This window comes from Oryza sativa, chromosome 1 (genome assembly GCF_034140825.1).
Source record: "Oryza sativa Japonica Group chromosome 1, ASM3414082v1".
Lineage (NCBI taxonomy): Eukaryota > Viridiplantae > Streptophyta > Magnoliopsida > Poales > Poaceae > Oryza > Oryza sativa.
In genome coordinates this window covers 6,384,981-6,402,810 of record NC_089035.1, presented here as the reverse complement: position 1 = coordinate 6,402,810, position 17,830 = coordinate 6,384,981, and the positions used below count along the sequence as shown (strand labels likewise).

Sequence of the window (17,830 nt, the reverse complement as noted above, 5' to 3'; positions counted from 1 at the left end):
AGTAAGAAAAAAACAGGCAAGCATGGCAAGAAGTGCCAACTCTTGCTGTCCTGTCCGACGGAATCAAGCCATATGCCACAGTGCTAATTTGTACACATCTGCTTCTTTCTCATATGAATTTTGTTTCGCCTGAAACTCTGAATATCATGTCACAAATGTCATTTCTGGGGAGAAGAATTTGCCCTGTCATTGTCACCTTTTCGTTGTTCCGTTTCACCGGTTTTTATTTCTGAAGTCACGTACCGTAATCGTTACTGCATTACATATGACAGCCACTAATTGAGGCAAGCAGGACATAACGATTCTAAAAGCTTCTAATCCTAACTGCCTGTAGACCCCAAAGCTAAGTTAATGGAAACTGGAAAGGATCCTTTAGTAACACTTGTGATGCAAGTTTTCGGCGTTAGTTAGCATGCAGCTTCTGAACCTATAATAACAATGTCAGTGGGGGTTATTCTCTCTGCACAACTAGACCTTTTTTCTGCAATCAGTTATATTCCTCAACTGGTAATTAATTCGGACAGTTGCTGTAGTTACTCTTCAAGTACATGCTCCAGTGAATTGACCTTGATTTCGCAAAGTACAAAACTGTGAGCTACTCCATGTTACAGACATGTGGTTGGAGGCGATACTGTTTGGTTCTGCATTGGATCGCGAGAGAGAACACAGATGTGGTTCATCTGTGATTCCTCCTACAGCACGTTTCTCACTCACAAGATGTTGGTCTGTATGAGAGGATCTCAATCTAGGGCTCTGTACTATACTAAAGCTGATTCTGCTGTGCTGTCATTTAGCCCTTTTCTTTTTTCTGCCCAACATGCTTTCTTTTCTCTGATCTAGCCAATGGGCAGCACAAGATTGCATCTTGAAGCTAGCAGTGGGACAGTACTACACTAGTGTGCTACAGTAGAAACTGGGATGGAGAAAAGATGGCAGAAGTGAAAGAAAGGCGAGTTCTTTCTAGTGAAGCAGATAGTATAATCTTGTTTTGTCCCTGGAAGAAAGAATCTTACATTTCAGTCAGAGAAAGGCAACGAATGATTTAGCATAGCACGCACGAACAGCATAGTGGGGATAATAGGAAAAACGAACTTGGAATAACTTGATGGAGAGGATGATTGTATTGGGTGGTCTAAGATTTTGCCCCGCCCTATACGTGCAGTTATACCATTCCATTACGAATTCTGATGATGGTATCTTTACTTTGCTCTTGGGTCTTTGTCAATGGCAGTAAAGCCAGTTAGCCAAGGTAAGGATCAGGATTAGGATTGCTGAATTGATGCAGATATATCCCTCTCTCCTCCCACTACCAGCTGTCTTTCATTAAAAGGAAATCAATTAAGATAATGAAATTATTGACAACAATGAATTTAGTGGTGCCATGCATGGAACCTAAAAAAGGCGCTAGAATCTTATGTTGTGCTTTGGGTGGATAATACAAAAATTAACAGCATGATCCAGGGGAATACAATTTCAGGAATTCATTTTCCACATCAAGTGCAATTCGCACATACATATTCCCATACATGACCCAAAAAAAAAACATATCCTGAAACCCAACATGTCAACTTCTAAAGTGACATGAAACAGAGCTGGAATTCAGTGTTCTCCATCAGTAGCAGTATCAGACAACACTTCTTCCACTCACTCAATAATAAGCAGCAGCAACACTACTCTAATCAATACTCAATTCTACACTTGTACTACTACATCAGCAGCAGTGGACTAGCTGGAGGAAGAATCCATTGTTCATAAGCATGGGGCTCATCAGGCGGCTGATCCCATCCGGATTCCCTGCAATTCTCAGAAGGTTTGGCCGTTTTTTACTGCCAATCAGTGAGTGAAATCACGCGCATAATAAACCAGTCAGTGAGCGAAATCAGCAGTCATCAATGGATGAAATCCCTACCATTTACTCTGCTTCTTCCAGTGATTCCTCCCTTTGGACCCTAGCAAATCCATGCACATGTGGTGGTCACCCTTGTGCAGCCATGGATGGAAAACCCTCCTACCATAAAGAAAGCGTATCAAGCCACCCTACATATATTGTCACATTCCGCCTCCCACCTCGTCACACTTCCCGCGACTCCGCGCTCACAAGAACCGGCCATTTCTTGGCAGCTTCTTCTTCTTCTTCCTCCTCGCGCTCGCTCACCTCTCCATTGTTGTCGATTGTGTTGTACTGGTAGGAGGATGAGGGGCCGGGCGGCGGTGTTCGCGGCGGTGCTGGTCGTGTTCCTGGTGGCGTGCACCGCCGCGGCGGCGGCGGCGGCGATTACCATATCGAGGAAGCACCAGCACAGGCCGGCGTCCGGGGCGGCGGCGAAGGCGGCGTGCGACGTGTTCGCGGCGGGGAGCTGGGTGGTGGACGAGTCGTACCCGCTCTACGACTCGGCGACCTGCCCCTTCATCCGCGCCGAGTTCGACTGCCGCCGGTACGGCCGCCCCGACAAGGAGTACCTCAAGTACCGGTGGCAGCCCAGCCCGCCGTGCTCCACGCCCAGGTCGGTAATGGTGGCGGCGGCGACTCACCTGTGTTAGCTGTATATCTCCGCGTGTTTGTGAGAATTCTCGCCGGAAATTTGGGTGCAGGTTCGACGGGGTGGCGTTGCTGAGGATGTGGAGCGGGAAGAAGGTGATGTTCGTGGGGGACTCGCTGGCGCTGAACCAGTACGAGTCGCTGCTGTGCATGCTGCACGCCGCCGCGCCCAACGCCCGGACCACCGTCACGCCGGCGTCGGGGAAGGTCGATCCCCTCACCACCGCCCGCTTCGAGGTACACCTCCCCTCCCCTCCCTAGCTAGTCCCTTCCCTTCTTCACGAAACCGACGGCTATGGCGGTTGGAGCCCTGGGGCCGCCTCACCATGATGAGCAGTGAGCCAGTGACCACCACCACCACCACCAGCTGCTTAGTGCGACGTGAGCCGCTCGCGTCGCGACATGACCATGGCTTTGCTCGTCGCGGTGAGGAGAATTGGATGGCGGGGAGTGTGGCCGGAGAGGCGCCGCGCGTGCGCGCCACCGGGGCGGCGGGCACGGGCATGGCGGGGTGATTGATACGGACAACGGCTGCGCTGGCATTGTCCGTCGCGGCGCGCGGGATGCGGAAGTCAATGGAAATAAAGGCCAAAGTTTAATTGGGTCTCTTGCGGTCGCCGCGAGGTCTCGCACCGCGCCGCGCACATCAAATTCTGCGGTTTTCTCTCTGGCGATTTTGACTGCCCCGCGTTGGCGTTTCTTTCTTGTTTTCCGTTTCCTCTTGGAGAAAAAACAAGGTAGAGAGCGGACAGACAGAGCAGTCTAGCACAAACACAAGAGCTGACACAAAGTGAGCTGGCCTGGACGATTTGCTGCCTCGCTGTGTGCATGCTTGCTGTTGCTGGTGGTGGCGCTGGTGTTGTTTGATGTATCTATCACGACAGATCTCGCGTGGCGATGTTCGTGGTAGGTGTGCACAAAATCTGCACGGCAAAAAGTAAAACTAGTACTAACATTGCCACTGACTGTTCCGTTTGGTTGGGGGCTCTGCCTCCGATCTCCTCGTTAAACTTGCCCCTGTGTGCGTTTCATGTGTCCGTGTCAGGCCGTGAGGTCCTGAAAATATTGATCAGCCAGTGTCCCTTCTTGGCCCTTTTTGCTGGCGTCCAGCTCTTGGGCGTTATTTCGCGCAGACACGTACGTACGCTCGCCGACGCGCCCGCGACCGCGCGTGCATTTTCGGTGGTTGCGCTGCCGTTTTTAGCACTGTTTTGGTAGGTCACTCTTCAATGGCGAGACGGACACAAGTAGCGTGACAACTGACATCGTCCAAAGCCTTAGAATGTGTAGTAATACACTAGTACGAATGTACGATGTCCTGGCTGGCTGTGGCTGTGAGGCGTTCTGTTGCTGCGCACACATTGTTGTGCCAGATGGGTTGGCGGCTGAACAGCCAGGGTATCTGAGTATCTGACTCTGGGATATGCAGGAGTTCAACGTGACGATCGTGTACTACCTGACGCACTACCTGGTGGACATTGTCAACGAGAAGGCCGGGCGAGTACTCAAGCTGGACGCCATCGACCAGGCACGCAACTGGCTCAGCGCCGACGTGCTCGTCTTCGATTCCTGGCACTGGTGGCCGCGCTCCGGCCCGACCCAACCGTGAGACCTCCTCCTCAATCTTCAAATTCTGCAGGTTTGGTTCGCTTTGTGACATACTGAAAATTGCTGAATTTGCTGCAGATGGGACTACATCCAGGAGGGCAACACGGTGGTGAAGGACATGGACAGGACGGAGGCGTTCAGCAAGGCGCTCAACACCTGGGCTAGATGGGTCGACGCCAACCTCCTCCAGACCAACACCAGAGTCTTCTTCCAGGGCATCTCCCCCTCTCACTACAGGTTAAACATCTGATTCTGCAATGAACTCTGCGACAAATTGTCATGCAGTAGTAACATACTCCTAGCTAAGACCTTGTTTAGATCCAACTCTAAAACTTTTTACCCTGTCACATCAAACGTTCGAACATTTACATGAATTATTAAATATATGCTTAAAACAATAATTAATTGCACATTTTGCGACTAATTTATGAGATAAATTTTTAAGCCTAATTGCTTCATGATTTGATAATTTGGTGCTAAAATAAACATTTGCTAATGATAGATTAATTAGGCTTAATAAATTTGTCTCACGGTTTTAACTGTAATTAGTTTTTTTTATTAGTGCAAGCTAAAAACTTTATACCCCTGGATCTAACCACCCTGTAAATTGCTGCAATGCAGGGGCCAAGATTGGGGCGACACGGCGAGTGCGACGTGCATGGGGCAGACGCGGCCGGTGAACGGCACGGCGTACCCCGGGGGGCCGATCCCGCAGCAGGCGGTGCTGAGGAGCGCCCTCGCCGGCATGGCGAAGCCGGTGTACCTGCTGGACTTCACCTACCTGTCGCAGCTGAGGAAGGACGCGCACCCGACCAAGTACAACGGCGGCATCTTCGGCGACGACTGCACCCACTGGTGCGTCGCCGGCCTCCCGGATACCTGGAACGTCCTCTTCTACGCCGCGCTCACCGGCCAGCACTGATGGCCGGCTGCTGACCTGCTGTCATCACGGCCGGTGATATGATTGAGATAGGATATAGTGGAAATAATTAATCAACAGGAAAAAAGAATTATAGATACAGATTGATTTTATATAGGTCTATATGGAAAGAATTTTTCTCGAAAAAAAAGAAACAGAAGATTATTGTTACCAAAGTGACAGAAGAAATGCCTGATTCTCTCTCAGAAATGGGGGTGAATTAAAGATGCTGTAATTGGTTGGCAAAGAAGGATAAGAAAGAATTAATTGTTCTCATGTGGTTATAAAGATAAACAGATTGTTTTGGCAGTTATCTGGTCTAACTTAATACTTTGTTTTGGTGGCAATATTCATGCTTGGGCTTCCTTTAGAAGTCTATGGAATTCTCTTCCAGCATTTTTTAATTTGAACAAGACAAGAGAAAGGTCGCTGATATGGAAAATTTCATGCTGTTTACATGTGACACAAGAACTAGAAATTATACATTCTGCCATTGCTGAAAGAGGGTTTCACTCTAATGTCACTCTGCGGATTTAATTCGTTAAAAAGCCTATGCCAAACCGCCGCTTTACTATATTCGCCATATCACATGATTTCTATCATTTTTCACACTTAGCCTAAACAAAATACCCATTCGATCGCCGTCGGCCGCTCCTTCGCCGTTTCCACCTCCCGCCCACATGGTCGAAGCACGTTGTCCACATGAATTTGTTGCCATCATCGAAGGAGACGGCTGAAGACCCAAGCTCTCCCAGAAACCCGAGCAACCTAAGCTCTCCCCCGTCCCCGCCACAGCGGCCAATGCTGCACCGCTCTCGCCGAAGCCGAGCTCGGGGAGCCCCTTCTATGGCGATAACTGGCACAACCCCGCCAAGTCTAACCTGTCCTCCTCCCTTCTCCCCACGGTCGCCGTCGACAGCCCGCTGGGTGGCGAGCAACCCGAGCTCTCACGTGCCTGCCGTGGCAGCCGATGTCGTTGCTGCTGACGCCGTGTCACTCCCGCCGAAGCCGAGCTCAAGGAGCCCCTTCTACGGCCACAACTGGCGTGACCCCATTGCATCCAACCCGTCCTCCACCCCGCGGTCAGCGCCTCGGCGGCGGCGGCCTGCCGGCGGCGAGCAACTCGAGCTCTCCCCCACCGCCGCTACGATGGCCGATGCCATCCCCGCCGAAGTCAAGCTCGAGAAACCCCCTTTTACGTCTGTTTGATGAATTTTTGTGCTAAAAATTCATAGAAGAAATAATAAATTATTGGGTACTTAATTTTATATGAGAATATTATTTGCAGCCCAATTTTACTGAATACATGATAGGCGTGTCTCTATGACGTGTGGGTCCGGAAAATTCAAATATCACATGATGTCCGAATATAATCAATATTGGACTTCGTTTGTTGTATATTTCAAATAGAAAATAATGGTTCAAGCAGATTTTAAATCCATCTACGGAAAGAAAAGAAATAAGCAAGTGCTATCGTTATTTGCTTTAGTTTGGTACGTGAGCACGCAGTCATTATCTCTAATTTGGAGTTTGGCGATGGCGATTAAACACATGGGCCCACTGTCATTAGCACCGTTAATCCCAGGATCATTTAATTGGCAGTAGCCATGACTTTATCTCGACTTCTCGAGCAGATCGGCGGATTAGCGAATTAACCCGCATGTTTGTTTTCTTATCCAAGGAATTAACGCGTGATCAGCCGCTGTATTCGGACGCGGTTGAGAGTCTCAGCCTGATCCATCCATCGTTAGCTCTGCCTATAAAAGGCACCGACTCCGTCTCTCGTGACGGGGGGAAGAAGAGGAACACACAGCACAAGTGCTGCGCCATTAAGCAGCTATATGCCCTAGAGAGGTTCACACACGCACCCACGTATATTCAGAGAGAGAGATCAGAAAGAAGATGCACGCCCATAGCGCACGGTGCGGATCGCGGATCAACGATCTGTAGTCGCTAGTGCTGATGGCATCTCTATCGGCGAGTCCTCAACAAGAAGCCGATCTCGTTCTCCGTCAAGCTGCTTATCCAAGATAACACAACAACGCTGTAGTGCTGTGCAGATATTATGCATAGCCCGGCATTATCTCCTAGAGGGAGCAAATATACACCGTAGTGTTGTGCAGTTGCGCAGCTCGACCGGTAAAATAGTAAAGTGGAGCACTAACGAATATGTCGTGGACGTGTTATGAACTTGTAGCCATGGATATAAGTATCCCCAGCGGCGCATGCACACGCACACGCCATCTTTGTCAAGCGATTAATATGAGCTACAAATATATACAAGGCGAGCCTGACCTTCGTGAGGGTTAGACCGTCTAAATTATCAATATCAAATATTGGATGTGGATATTTATTTATATAAACTTGGGATGAGTTTGAGTCTTATTGGCATCAGACCAACCATGATTTATACATATTTATATTCATGCCGAATGAGTCACATATTGCCTCGTGCATGTCATGTACGGGAGCAATTCCTTCCCTCTCCAAATTCTACCGGATGGACGGGAGCAATTCTCACAATTCCTGAAGACAAGCATTATTCGCTAAATAAAATAACGCTAGCCATGAGGGCGAGGTGTGCAGATTTAAAACACACGTCGACATCTTGGCCGAGTGTCGACGAGATAAAATGGCCGATTTATCATTATTTATGCTATGTCTGAGACCGACGAGACCGGACGACGTATTGGCTAAAGTTAACAAGGCTACAGCTGTTCATTCATTTCATTTGTCTATGACCGACGAGGCTAGACGAAACCATGGCCGAGTGCCGACAAGGCCAGGTCACTATACTATTAACACGTCTAAAATAGACGGGAACCGGACGCACCGTTGTTGGGCACCGACGAGGCAAAAGCAACTACAAAATCCATGTTTGATGAAGACCAGGGTACATGACTGGGCACCGACGAGGCAAAGGTCACCTGCTTCACCAAATTCTCTCCGCATACCGACGTAGTGGTAGTGTACTGTGACCGGATTTTGGCGAAACAAAGCTACCCATTCCACATTCACTATATTCAACATTAAAACTGCACCAACCTCAACCTTCGGCGAGCAAATAATTTTGAAGACGACGATCACGAAGCGCAGCTTAATCGGAGGTATTCCATAGGCTCGTCCTATGGATGTAATTAACCGGCCGCCTCATTGCTAGGCGCCGGGAATTAGCGGACTGCACGCAATCTCCAGTCAGCATATCTTTCTATTAAGCATTCCTCGCGAAGGCAAAAGGCGAACTCCTGCGGGAGTCCTCATGTATTTGTAAACATTCATGTTAATGAATCATAATTAATAAAATACAGGGTTCCCCTATTTTCTGTGTGTTCGTTGTTTTGTTTTCATCAAACAAAATGGCACGCCCAGTGATCATTTCAGGAGGTGGCTTTGAGAAGAAGTTACTCCACAAATCCAGATTGATGCTTATCTCTTTAAGTACAACATCCTTTTGTACTGGGCATTGCTTGAGTAATTCTTGAAACGCTTTGATCTCAGACCAACCATGTTTAAGACCACGGGCCGAAACAACATCTGAAAGTTTCGGCAGGGTCACGGGGTTGTTCCCATCAAATTCTTTGAGCAGGGAGTTTTCCTCTGGGCCATGTTCATGTTCACCGCCTGTGAAACTTGGGCGATTATATGCTCAACATTCATAGACAACTTCTTGGATTCACTGGACAATTGTTGAAACCTTGCTGGAGCACATGAGAAGAAGGGCAGTGTGTGAAATTGATTACATACAAAAAGGAAAAAAAATGAATGTACAAAGAGAAGTATAAAATAAAATAAATCAGTTGTATCTTGCAGAGTGGTTCCTCCTGCCCGTACGACAGAATTATCCCCATTACAATCTTTCCTAGTGGCTTTGGGGTCCACTGCTTTGTCGAGAAACTCCATCCAGTCTGTCCCTTTTTCTTATAATGATCTTTTCGCCGTGAGATTTTTCGCATGCCATGGCCCTTCTCTTGCCGGGCAATTTTCTTACGCCTTCATCACTATCATGGCCAGACAATGGTGGATCATCTGGGATCTCCTACCAAGTATAAGTGGGGTTACACGCGCTGGCATGATCAGCATGATCACTAGCCTTCTGCATTTTCTTGTCTTGATCAGTAGCAAAGGAACTCGATCGACTACTCTTCCCAGTCGATCTCTGTTAATTTTTGCTGCTACCAATAAATAACATGCATGGAAAATTAATAAGCAAAGAAAAAAAAACGATGGCTATTATGATAGCAAACCGGCGCCGCTGCGGAGAGAATTAAACACCGCAGCCGGCGTCCTTCGTCAAGTCGAGTAATTTATCGACAACATGCCATCATTCGGGATATTTGCGCTGGATGGTGAGCAAATTGAAAAAAAAATTAATTTTCTAGATTAAACACAATAGATGTTCAGTCCTTATTGGCGATCGAAACATCTACGTGTTTTTAATCTATCTTGATCTTGATGATTAAAGCCAGATCGATGAGAGCCGAAACACGGTTATCATCAAACTCCATTTATACAATCAATGGTATAAGGCTGGTCCGGTCCTCATTGGCGATCGGATTATCCGAATACTATTTGATATTTTCTATGCTCAAAACTAGATGTCCGACCCACATTGGAAATTGGATCATCTATTTGTTACTATGATACCGATAACAACGGCGCTAGATATGTCCAACTTTCATTGGTGATTGGACAATCTAAGCGGTGTTTTACAAAATATATTTTACTACCATGCACACGCATGGGAGCTATTCGTGATCTTTGGAAGATAAAAATTATGGCCGAGTATTTACGAGGCCGGTGTCACGATATTATTAACATGTCTAAAAAGATAGGAACGGATACATGTTACTAGGTTCCGACGAGGCAAAAGTAACGATATATCCACATCTAATAAAGGCCGGCATATATGACTGGGCACCGACGAGGCAAAAGTCATCCCCTTTATTATGATACCTGACTCATGTATGGACATGGTGATAATATATTGTGACCAGGTTTCAGCAAAACAAAGCCACCTATATCACAGTTATCATTAAATCTCTGCACCAACCTCAACCTTCGTCGAGCAATCAATTTTGAAGACGACGATCACAAGCGCAGCTTAATCGAAGGTGTTCCATAGGCTCGTCCTATGGATGTAATTAACCCTCATTGCTAGGCGCCGAGAATCAGCGGACTACACGCAATCTCCAGTCAGCATACCTTTCCATTAAGTATTCCTCGCGAAGACAAAAGGCGAACTCCTGCGAAAGCCCTCATGTATTTGTAAACATTCATGTTAATAAATCATGATTAATAAAATACAGAGTTCCCCTATTTTCTATGTGTTCGTTGTTTTGTTTTCATCAAACAACGTTGACAAACTTGCGCAACCCTTCCACATCCAACCCATCCTCCTCCTCCCTCCTCCCCGCGGTTGTCACTGGTACCCACTAGGCGGTGTCCATCTCGTCTTTTTTCACCGATCGAAGGGGTATTTTGATCAAGCAAAGTAAAAAAAATGGTGGAAATCCTATGAAATGGTGAATATGGCAAAGTAGCGGTTTGACGTTGGTTGGTTGTGGCTTTTTAATAAATCCAACCCGCGGAATAGCATTTAAGCAAAACCCTCTTTTAACCGTGGCAGAATGTCCAATTTCTTAAAAACCGAGAACACATCCGTACTGTCAAATATGTGATCCGAATTTTGTGAGTAGGACTCCACAGTATATTCGGATTAGTTTCCTAGTAGGACTCCATGTCTATTTGATTAGGTGTCTTTCTTTTGTCTCCTATATATACTCTTGTAAGCCGTACGGGAAGGGGTGACGTTCCCATTTTGATCTCGCTACGTTTGTAATCAACTCTTCTATAGTGATCATTGCCGGTCGGCGTCCGTGGTTTTTTTCCCGCAAGGGTTTTCCACGTAAAATTCGTGTTTCCGTTGTGCGTCTATTTTCATAACACGTACCAGAGAGCAACCATGGGGCATATGGGCTCAGATTTTATTACGAAGAAACGGCCCAACCAGCTCACAAAGATGGGCCGAAATTATCAAATTACACTTAAACCCAGGTTACACAAAAATAAGTCGGCCCTAAGGCACAAACAGGGCAAAAAATGATTACATAGAACAAATCAGCCTAAAACATGAACAGTAATGGGCCACGGTGCTACGCTACGGCCCTAATGGCGCAAGGCCGAGAGGATGGGCGGATGCGCGTACGGGCCGTGCAGCCAGCCGGCGGAGATGCGGGCGTAGGCCGCCTCCGTGAGGTGGATGCCGTCCCAGCTGATGAACGCCGCCGGGTCCGGGCACGCTGCCGCGCCGGGGAGCCCGCACGCCGCCGTCGCGTCGTAGTTGTACGGCCCGCCGCCGGCGCCGCAGCACGCGCGTAGCGTCGACGAGCCGTTGAATCCTGCAGCGTCAGTAACCGATCAGGCCCCTGGGTATTACTCCATCAATTTCATATTATATCTCGTTTAACTTTTTTCTAACCAAATTTCTTTGAATTTGATCAAATTTATACAATAAATAGTAAATATGCCCGTGCGTTGCAACGGGTGAATATCAAACAAATATGGATTGCTAATATTGCTTGTGTACTTGTATGATACATGTGTACAAAATTTCAAATTTGTACATGCCTTCCAAATCTTGAAATTTTATATCGCTTTTGCATATTAGGAAACTGATGTCAGGGCCTGTTCAGATTGTATCTTAAATAAACCTTATCAAATTTTAGTAAAGTTACCAAATATGTGTATCCATTTAGTTTTTTATCATACTCTAATAAATACATAAAATATCATGCCAAAATTTAGTAAGGTTTATTTTGGCTACAATCTGAACAAACCCTCGTTATAAAAAAACAAATTATTGCCGAAATATAAGAAGGTGATTCCGCGTGTGATGAACGATGAAAAAAACTTTACCCGAAGACTTACTTTTTTTTTTCTTCACGTGGGTTCCATTTAGTTAGAAATAAATTAAAACGCACATGCAAAATTTACAGCAATTTTATATCTTAAAATAATGGTTCAAAGTGATTAAATTTTTTTTATGTAAACATTTAATGATTTTTGGGTGAAAAAATAAGGGAAAAAAGAATAAGGGCCAAAACAACGTGCGTCGGCCCGACCCGTTAGGCAAGGAGGTCCTATAGGCACAGTACACGAGGGATAGACTTATTACAGGAGAGACCGCATGCAGAGCAAGTAATAATAGGTGTGTGTAAAATGAGAGGAAAGGTGGGAGTCGAACCCTAGTGGCCAGATTGAAGATTTTCCACATAAACCAAGCAGGCAAATTACCACTTGTGTTATACGATTACATGGAAGATACATATACTATATCAACTGCGGTTTTGCAAATACAATAAAAACGGACCGACCCAACTCGGATTAAAACAGATTTTAGTGGCGCGTGTGTGGGATGACGGACGAAGAAATACGGGAATCCTTACGTATTTTTTTATTAGGTATATATATATATATATATATATATATATATATATATATATATATATATATATATATAGGACACTCATATGGGGCACCATGGTGCTCGGGCACCATGGTTTCAAATGCACAAAATCACTCAAATTTTTTAAAATTTTCAAATTGTGAGTATATACCTAGTTATAAGAATTCGATTCATACCTATACCTATCAACAAAACAACTCAAATTTAACTTTATTTCACAATCCATGATTACATACCTAACTAATTATATGTATGGATGCTATATACCTAGAATCAAAATCTAACAAAAACAAGTTCAAATTCAGTTCAAACTTGCTTTCAACTAGTTAGTAAAGTAGTTAATATTAATACCTAAATAATTGAAAAAGTTTCATGCTCATTTGAATTGGGTATATACTCAATTTCAACAATGGTGCCCGGGCACCATGGAGCACCAAACAAATTTACTATATATATATATATATATATATAGATATAGTACTATTTTTAACACAGAAAAAATATATTATCAAAATATATTTAATATTAGATTTAATATAACTATTTTTTCTATAAACTTGATCAAATTTAACAAAGTTTAACTAAATAAAAAGTCAAACGACTTATAATATGAAACAGATGGAGTAGCACATGCTATAGCTGGTTCGATCACAAGAGAGCTAGACGGCTACGAAAGAAGTCCAATTAAGTCCTGATCGATCACGATGAGACCGTAGTTGTCAATTTTGGATTATTGCCACGATGAGTTTAAGAATGGGTGAATTCAACGATTGGCATTATCTTCACGACTTCAACCCCGTTTAGGGGATAGTCTACGTACATAGTACACGAAGCGTTTACTATGGGCAACGTGTCTACTTTACTTATTCCAATTTGTAGAGGCATTGCTAGATCTTGAAATGGCCAAGTTAGTCTGTGTATCGATCATATTATTAAATTATTATCAGAAGAAAGTTTAGCATAATGTTTGCTCTAGAGACGACCTTATTAGTACATTAATGATCCAAGAAAAAGAGAAACATTTACACCAATCGATGTACATATAGTGGGTTCAGACCGATTATAGTGTATACAAGTACAATTGTATTTATGGAAAAACAAGTTAATGATTGTACATATATCAAGTCCACCTCTACTTTTAAAAACTAGCATTGCACAATATTTCCAGAGCTATGAGTATGAAATCCAATTCAACTTTTAAAACTTAGTTCAGTGTAGAGTAACCATATTTCCACTCATGAAATTCTCACGTTAATAGAGGCCGTGTTTAGTTCACTCTCAACTACCCCAAACTTCTAACTTTCCATCACATCATATCACATAAAAACTTTTCTACACACATAAATTTCTAACTTTTTTTCCAAACTCCCAACTTTCCTCAAATTTCCAACTTTTTTTCAGGAACTAAACACACCCAGAGAACAAGAAAAATAATGATCATAAAAATACAACTGGAAGTAGGAGAAGCATCAATCGTGTATTGGTGGAATTGTGGTTGTATGATTTCGCCCTCCAAAATAAGTCTATGCACACGTAATTGGATTTTTTAATATGAATTAGTAACATCAGGGATATATACTACTGGTTTTGGTCTCTTTTGAGTGTGTGTGTGTTATAGGACTCATTCGCAGGTGAGTAAGTATAGTGTTGTATGTGCGTCATGCGTCTACCATATAATCCAAAAAAAAAACAATTGGAAGTGTGTAAATAGAAGAAAAGAGTTGTATATTAAACCCAATTCACTTTTAAAATAAATTATATACTAATACAAATATATACCTGTAAAAATAGAAGATGTGAATTGTACATCCATTCCACTTTAATTTTGAAATCAAGCAGCTTGGTAAAAATTATGCGAAAAAATCCATTAGCTAGTTTTCTTTTAACACGTGCAAAGTCAAACAATGCAACTTGTTCATGGTGAGGACTGTGATGATCATGGTGAGTAATTGAGTAGATAGCATTTCTAAAAGCGCATGTGCAATTAAGGGGAAGAATTAATTAACCATTGAACCAACGGACTCACCGAATCTGGCCGGTTTCTTGATGAAGTCGATCACCGGCTTGTAGTAGTCGGCGTAGACGATCTTCACCCAAGGGTACCTGTGCCTCAGCCGCGACACCGCCTCGAACAGCGCCGAGTTGTGGTAGCGCGCGAGCGCGTTCTGCTTCTTCAGGCAGCCGCGCGCGTCGTAGTCGCCTCTGCTCTTGCTCGCGTACAGCGTCAGGATGATGGGCACGCAGCCGTTGGGCAGCTCCCCCGGCACCACCACGTATCTCGCTCCTTCCTTTATCACCGCCTGAATGACAATATTATTCGTACGCGACAGCGGAAGTGTTAGCTCTGTGTAAATTGTAAGAGAAAATTTTACGGCGGCCTGTAAATTGTGAAAATTGTTTCATTTTTTTTAAGGATTGTAAAATCGTTCAAAATGTACGAGTGTACGACCTCGATGCCCGCAGAGATGGCTTGGACGACTTTTGGCACGTAGGGGACAAGTTCCTCGAGGGTTTTTCCGGCGGCCAAGATGAAGACGTAGTCGTTGCCACCAAACTCTCCCATGAAGAAGAGTGATCTCTTGAAGTACTCTCTGCATTCTGTGTAAGAACGAGCAAGGAAAAAGTTCAGATTAATTAAATCCGGTCAGCAATGGATCGAATCGAGTGATCAAGACAACAAAAATACGTACCTTGGGCTGTTTGGCACAAGGTTGGCTTGAGCTTCTGGAACCACTCCAGCTGCACGCTCAGGGAGATGTTCAACGGGGGCACGTTGGTGATGTTGTTCTTGAGGAAGAAGGCGAGATCAAGAGCGCTGGCACCGACGACGGCGAAGTTAGCGCCATGGGTGAAGTTCTGACGACCTTGGCCAAGAAACGGTGGTACGAACGGCACATGAAACTCGTCAGCTGCAAAGTTGGATAGAGCAAATTACTGTATGTTCATTTGAATCAGAACTGAAAGCAAACTGAAATTACTGTATGTTCATTTGTATGTTGTACCGATGAAGTCCATGATGATGCGGCCATTGGTAGCACGGCCGGTGGGGTGGCCGAAGAAGGTCTCGCCGTAGGGGAGGTTGTTGAAAGGCATGATGGGAAGCAGCGGCGCGGCCAGCTCGACGAAGTTGCCGGTGTCGGCGAACGAGTTGCCGAAGCTGAAGACGGAGTCGATCTTGGGACGACGATGGCCGGGGTTCGCCTGAGCGTAATGCAGGCAACCGAAGAGGAGGAGGAGGAGGAGGAAGGCAACTGGTTTTGAGGGTGAGTAGTTCCCCATGGTTTGAGTTCAGTGAGCTATAGCTTAGGAAGAACCCTAGCTAGCTTAAGCTGCAGCCGCAGTGCAGGACTGCTATGGTTTTGCATCTCCGGTAATGGAGTTTTAGTAAGAGTTTTCACCGGTGCGCTATGCATGTAATTTAATCCAAATGCCTATATTCAACGTTGTCATCTAGAAACCCACACAAGAGGCCATGATCGAGAAGTAACAAGTCAACCATCGCTAGGGAAGAACAGAAAAAAAAGAGAAGCAAACTAACTTGGCCTGTAAAGTTTATGGGTGTGTCTATATGTTGATTGTTTTTTCATCAACTATTAGTCACGTTCTTCTCCACACCTGTATCTAATTTATGGTGAATCGTCTATTCACATGTATCTATTTTTTTTTCCTATTGGATAAAACAGAAAACTTATAGCTGAAATTGAATAGACTATATTTTCTTCAGAATAATTTTTGATATGAAACAGAAAATTATGATTAGATAGGCATGAGAATGCATCCAAACAGAAAAATAAATGAAACATTGTGGAAATTTTCATGCTGTTCAATATGTGATACTAGTACCACAACCATACCATTTTTTTAAAAAAACATTTTGGAATATATTTTTAATTACTAAAACAAGAGTTAACTTCCATATGATATTTTTACAAAAATCCGCACCCATCAGTAGTTCAATCGGTTTTTTACCTCTGTTACCAATACAAATGGCGATAGAAGGATTTTTTTTTCTTTTGAAAGGGCGACAGAAACATATAGCCTTTTGAAAAGGCGAGTACACTTCTACGATGCGCCGTGCAGCGTTACATTCACTATCCCAATTTGAAAATGCTATAGTACTGTGAATTGTCGCCATTTGGTGAGAGCTTTCGCCATCTGAAGAAGAACAGAGAAGACGCGACGAACTTTAGAGGAAACGTCAACAAGATCTTTCGACCGACTGCACTGAGTAGGTATATACTCCCCCTGTAGTTGGCCGTATGGGCCGCTCGGCACGGCAAGGTCCAGGCCCGGTCGTGCCCGGGCCAAGATTTGTTGGGTCGGCATGGCCTGACCTATACGCCGGGCCGTGCTGTGCTGGCCCACGTGCTCCATCTGTGGTCTAGGCATAACCCAATAAGGATCGCGCCATGCCAGGCTGGCTCGAAGGTACGAGCAGCCCATCGTATTTTTTTTAAAATAAATCTATTTCCCTTTCCTCCTCTTTGGGTTGTTGTAACATCCTGAAAATCCCTGACAATAAAAATCACTAAAATTTCAAACTTTTTAAAACTTTCGCATCATGCTGGTTGTTATGATTGCTATGGCTTGCCAAACAGTAAATGATCACAAAGAAAGAAAAGAAAAGATCGATATTTAAGCAATAGATATAATTTATGAGAATATATTTAATCCTACAAATAATTATGCACAAGATAGTAAAGTCAAATATTAATTTCTATTACAAATTACAAATCAGGTATTAGATATTCGAACCATGATTGATAGCTTGATGTCACAATTAGCTAAAGAAATAGTAAGATTAAATCCAATTCATTTGAATCCAATCTCACATGAAATATAAGAACACATGAAATGATGATCACCACTATAGTGATCGTGTTTATAAATAAGTAATTCACCGGAATATATAGATCGATACTTGCAACATGTCGCCGAGTTACTCATGACATGAAAATCACTCATATAAAATAATGGTCATATAAATAAATTAATCCTTATATATAAACAAGAATATGTGAGTGTTTAAAATTAGATTAATGTTGTACCGAGTCTTAATATACTATTTATAGAATAAATAGATTCAACCTATCCGTGTAAAATATATTGCTATAAGTTCGTTCAATGTGCTATTGTAATAAAAAGGGCCACACTAGGATATTTTAGAACCCTCAAAGCCTCCAAAATTATCTAGGCTAATTTTAGAATTAGACCTCATTTAAATAATACAATAGAAAAATATATATATATATATATAAGAATAAAATATGGGTAATATTAAAATTTGGTAAACTTACAT

The 17,830-nt window shown here is 43.9% G+C and overlaps 2 protein-coding genes across 2 annotated transcripts; one reads left to right on the top strand and one right to left on the bottom strand.

Annotated features, from left to right (window-relative positions):
* The first annotated feature begins 1,441 nt into the window (after nucleotides 1-1,441).
* Nucleotides 1,442-5,375, top strand: LOC4324576 (protein trichome birefringence-like 41). Its single transcript, XM_015774042.3, has 5 exons — nucleotides 1,442-2,504; nucleotides 2,593-2,776; nucleotides 3,969-4,144; nucleotides 4,226-4,384; nucleotides 4,769-5,375. Exons 1-5 carry the CDS (start codon nucleotides 1,996-1,998, stop codon nucleotides 5,067-5,069), a joined length of 1,329 nt encoding a protein of 442 aa, XP_015629528.1. The 5' UTR covers nucleotides 1,442-1,995; the 3' UTR covers nucleotides 5,070-5,375.
* A 5,656-nt stretch (nucleotides 5,376-11,031) lies between these two features.
* On the bottom strand, nucleotides 11,032-15,881 carry LOC9271443 (GDSL esterase/lipase At5g45910). Its single transcript, XM_015790034.3, has 5 exons — nucleotides 15,534-15,881; nucleotides 15,222-15,440; nucleotides 14,981-15,129; nucleotides 14,558-14,831; nucleotides 11,032-11,464 (listed from the first exon to the last, which is right to left on the bottom strand). The coding sequence occupies exons 1-5, from the start codon at nucleotides 15,808-15,810 to the stop codon at nucleotides 11,232-11,234; spliced, it is 1,152 nt and encodes a 383-aa protein (XP_015645520.1). The 5' UTR covers nucleotides 15,811-15,881; the 3' UTR covers nucleotides 11,032-11,231.
* Between the last annotated feature and the right edge of the window lie 1,949 nt (nucleotides 15,882-17,830).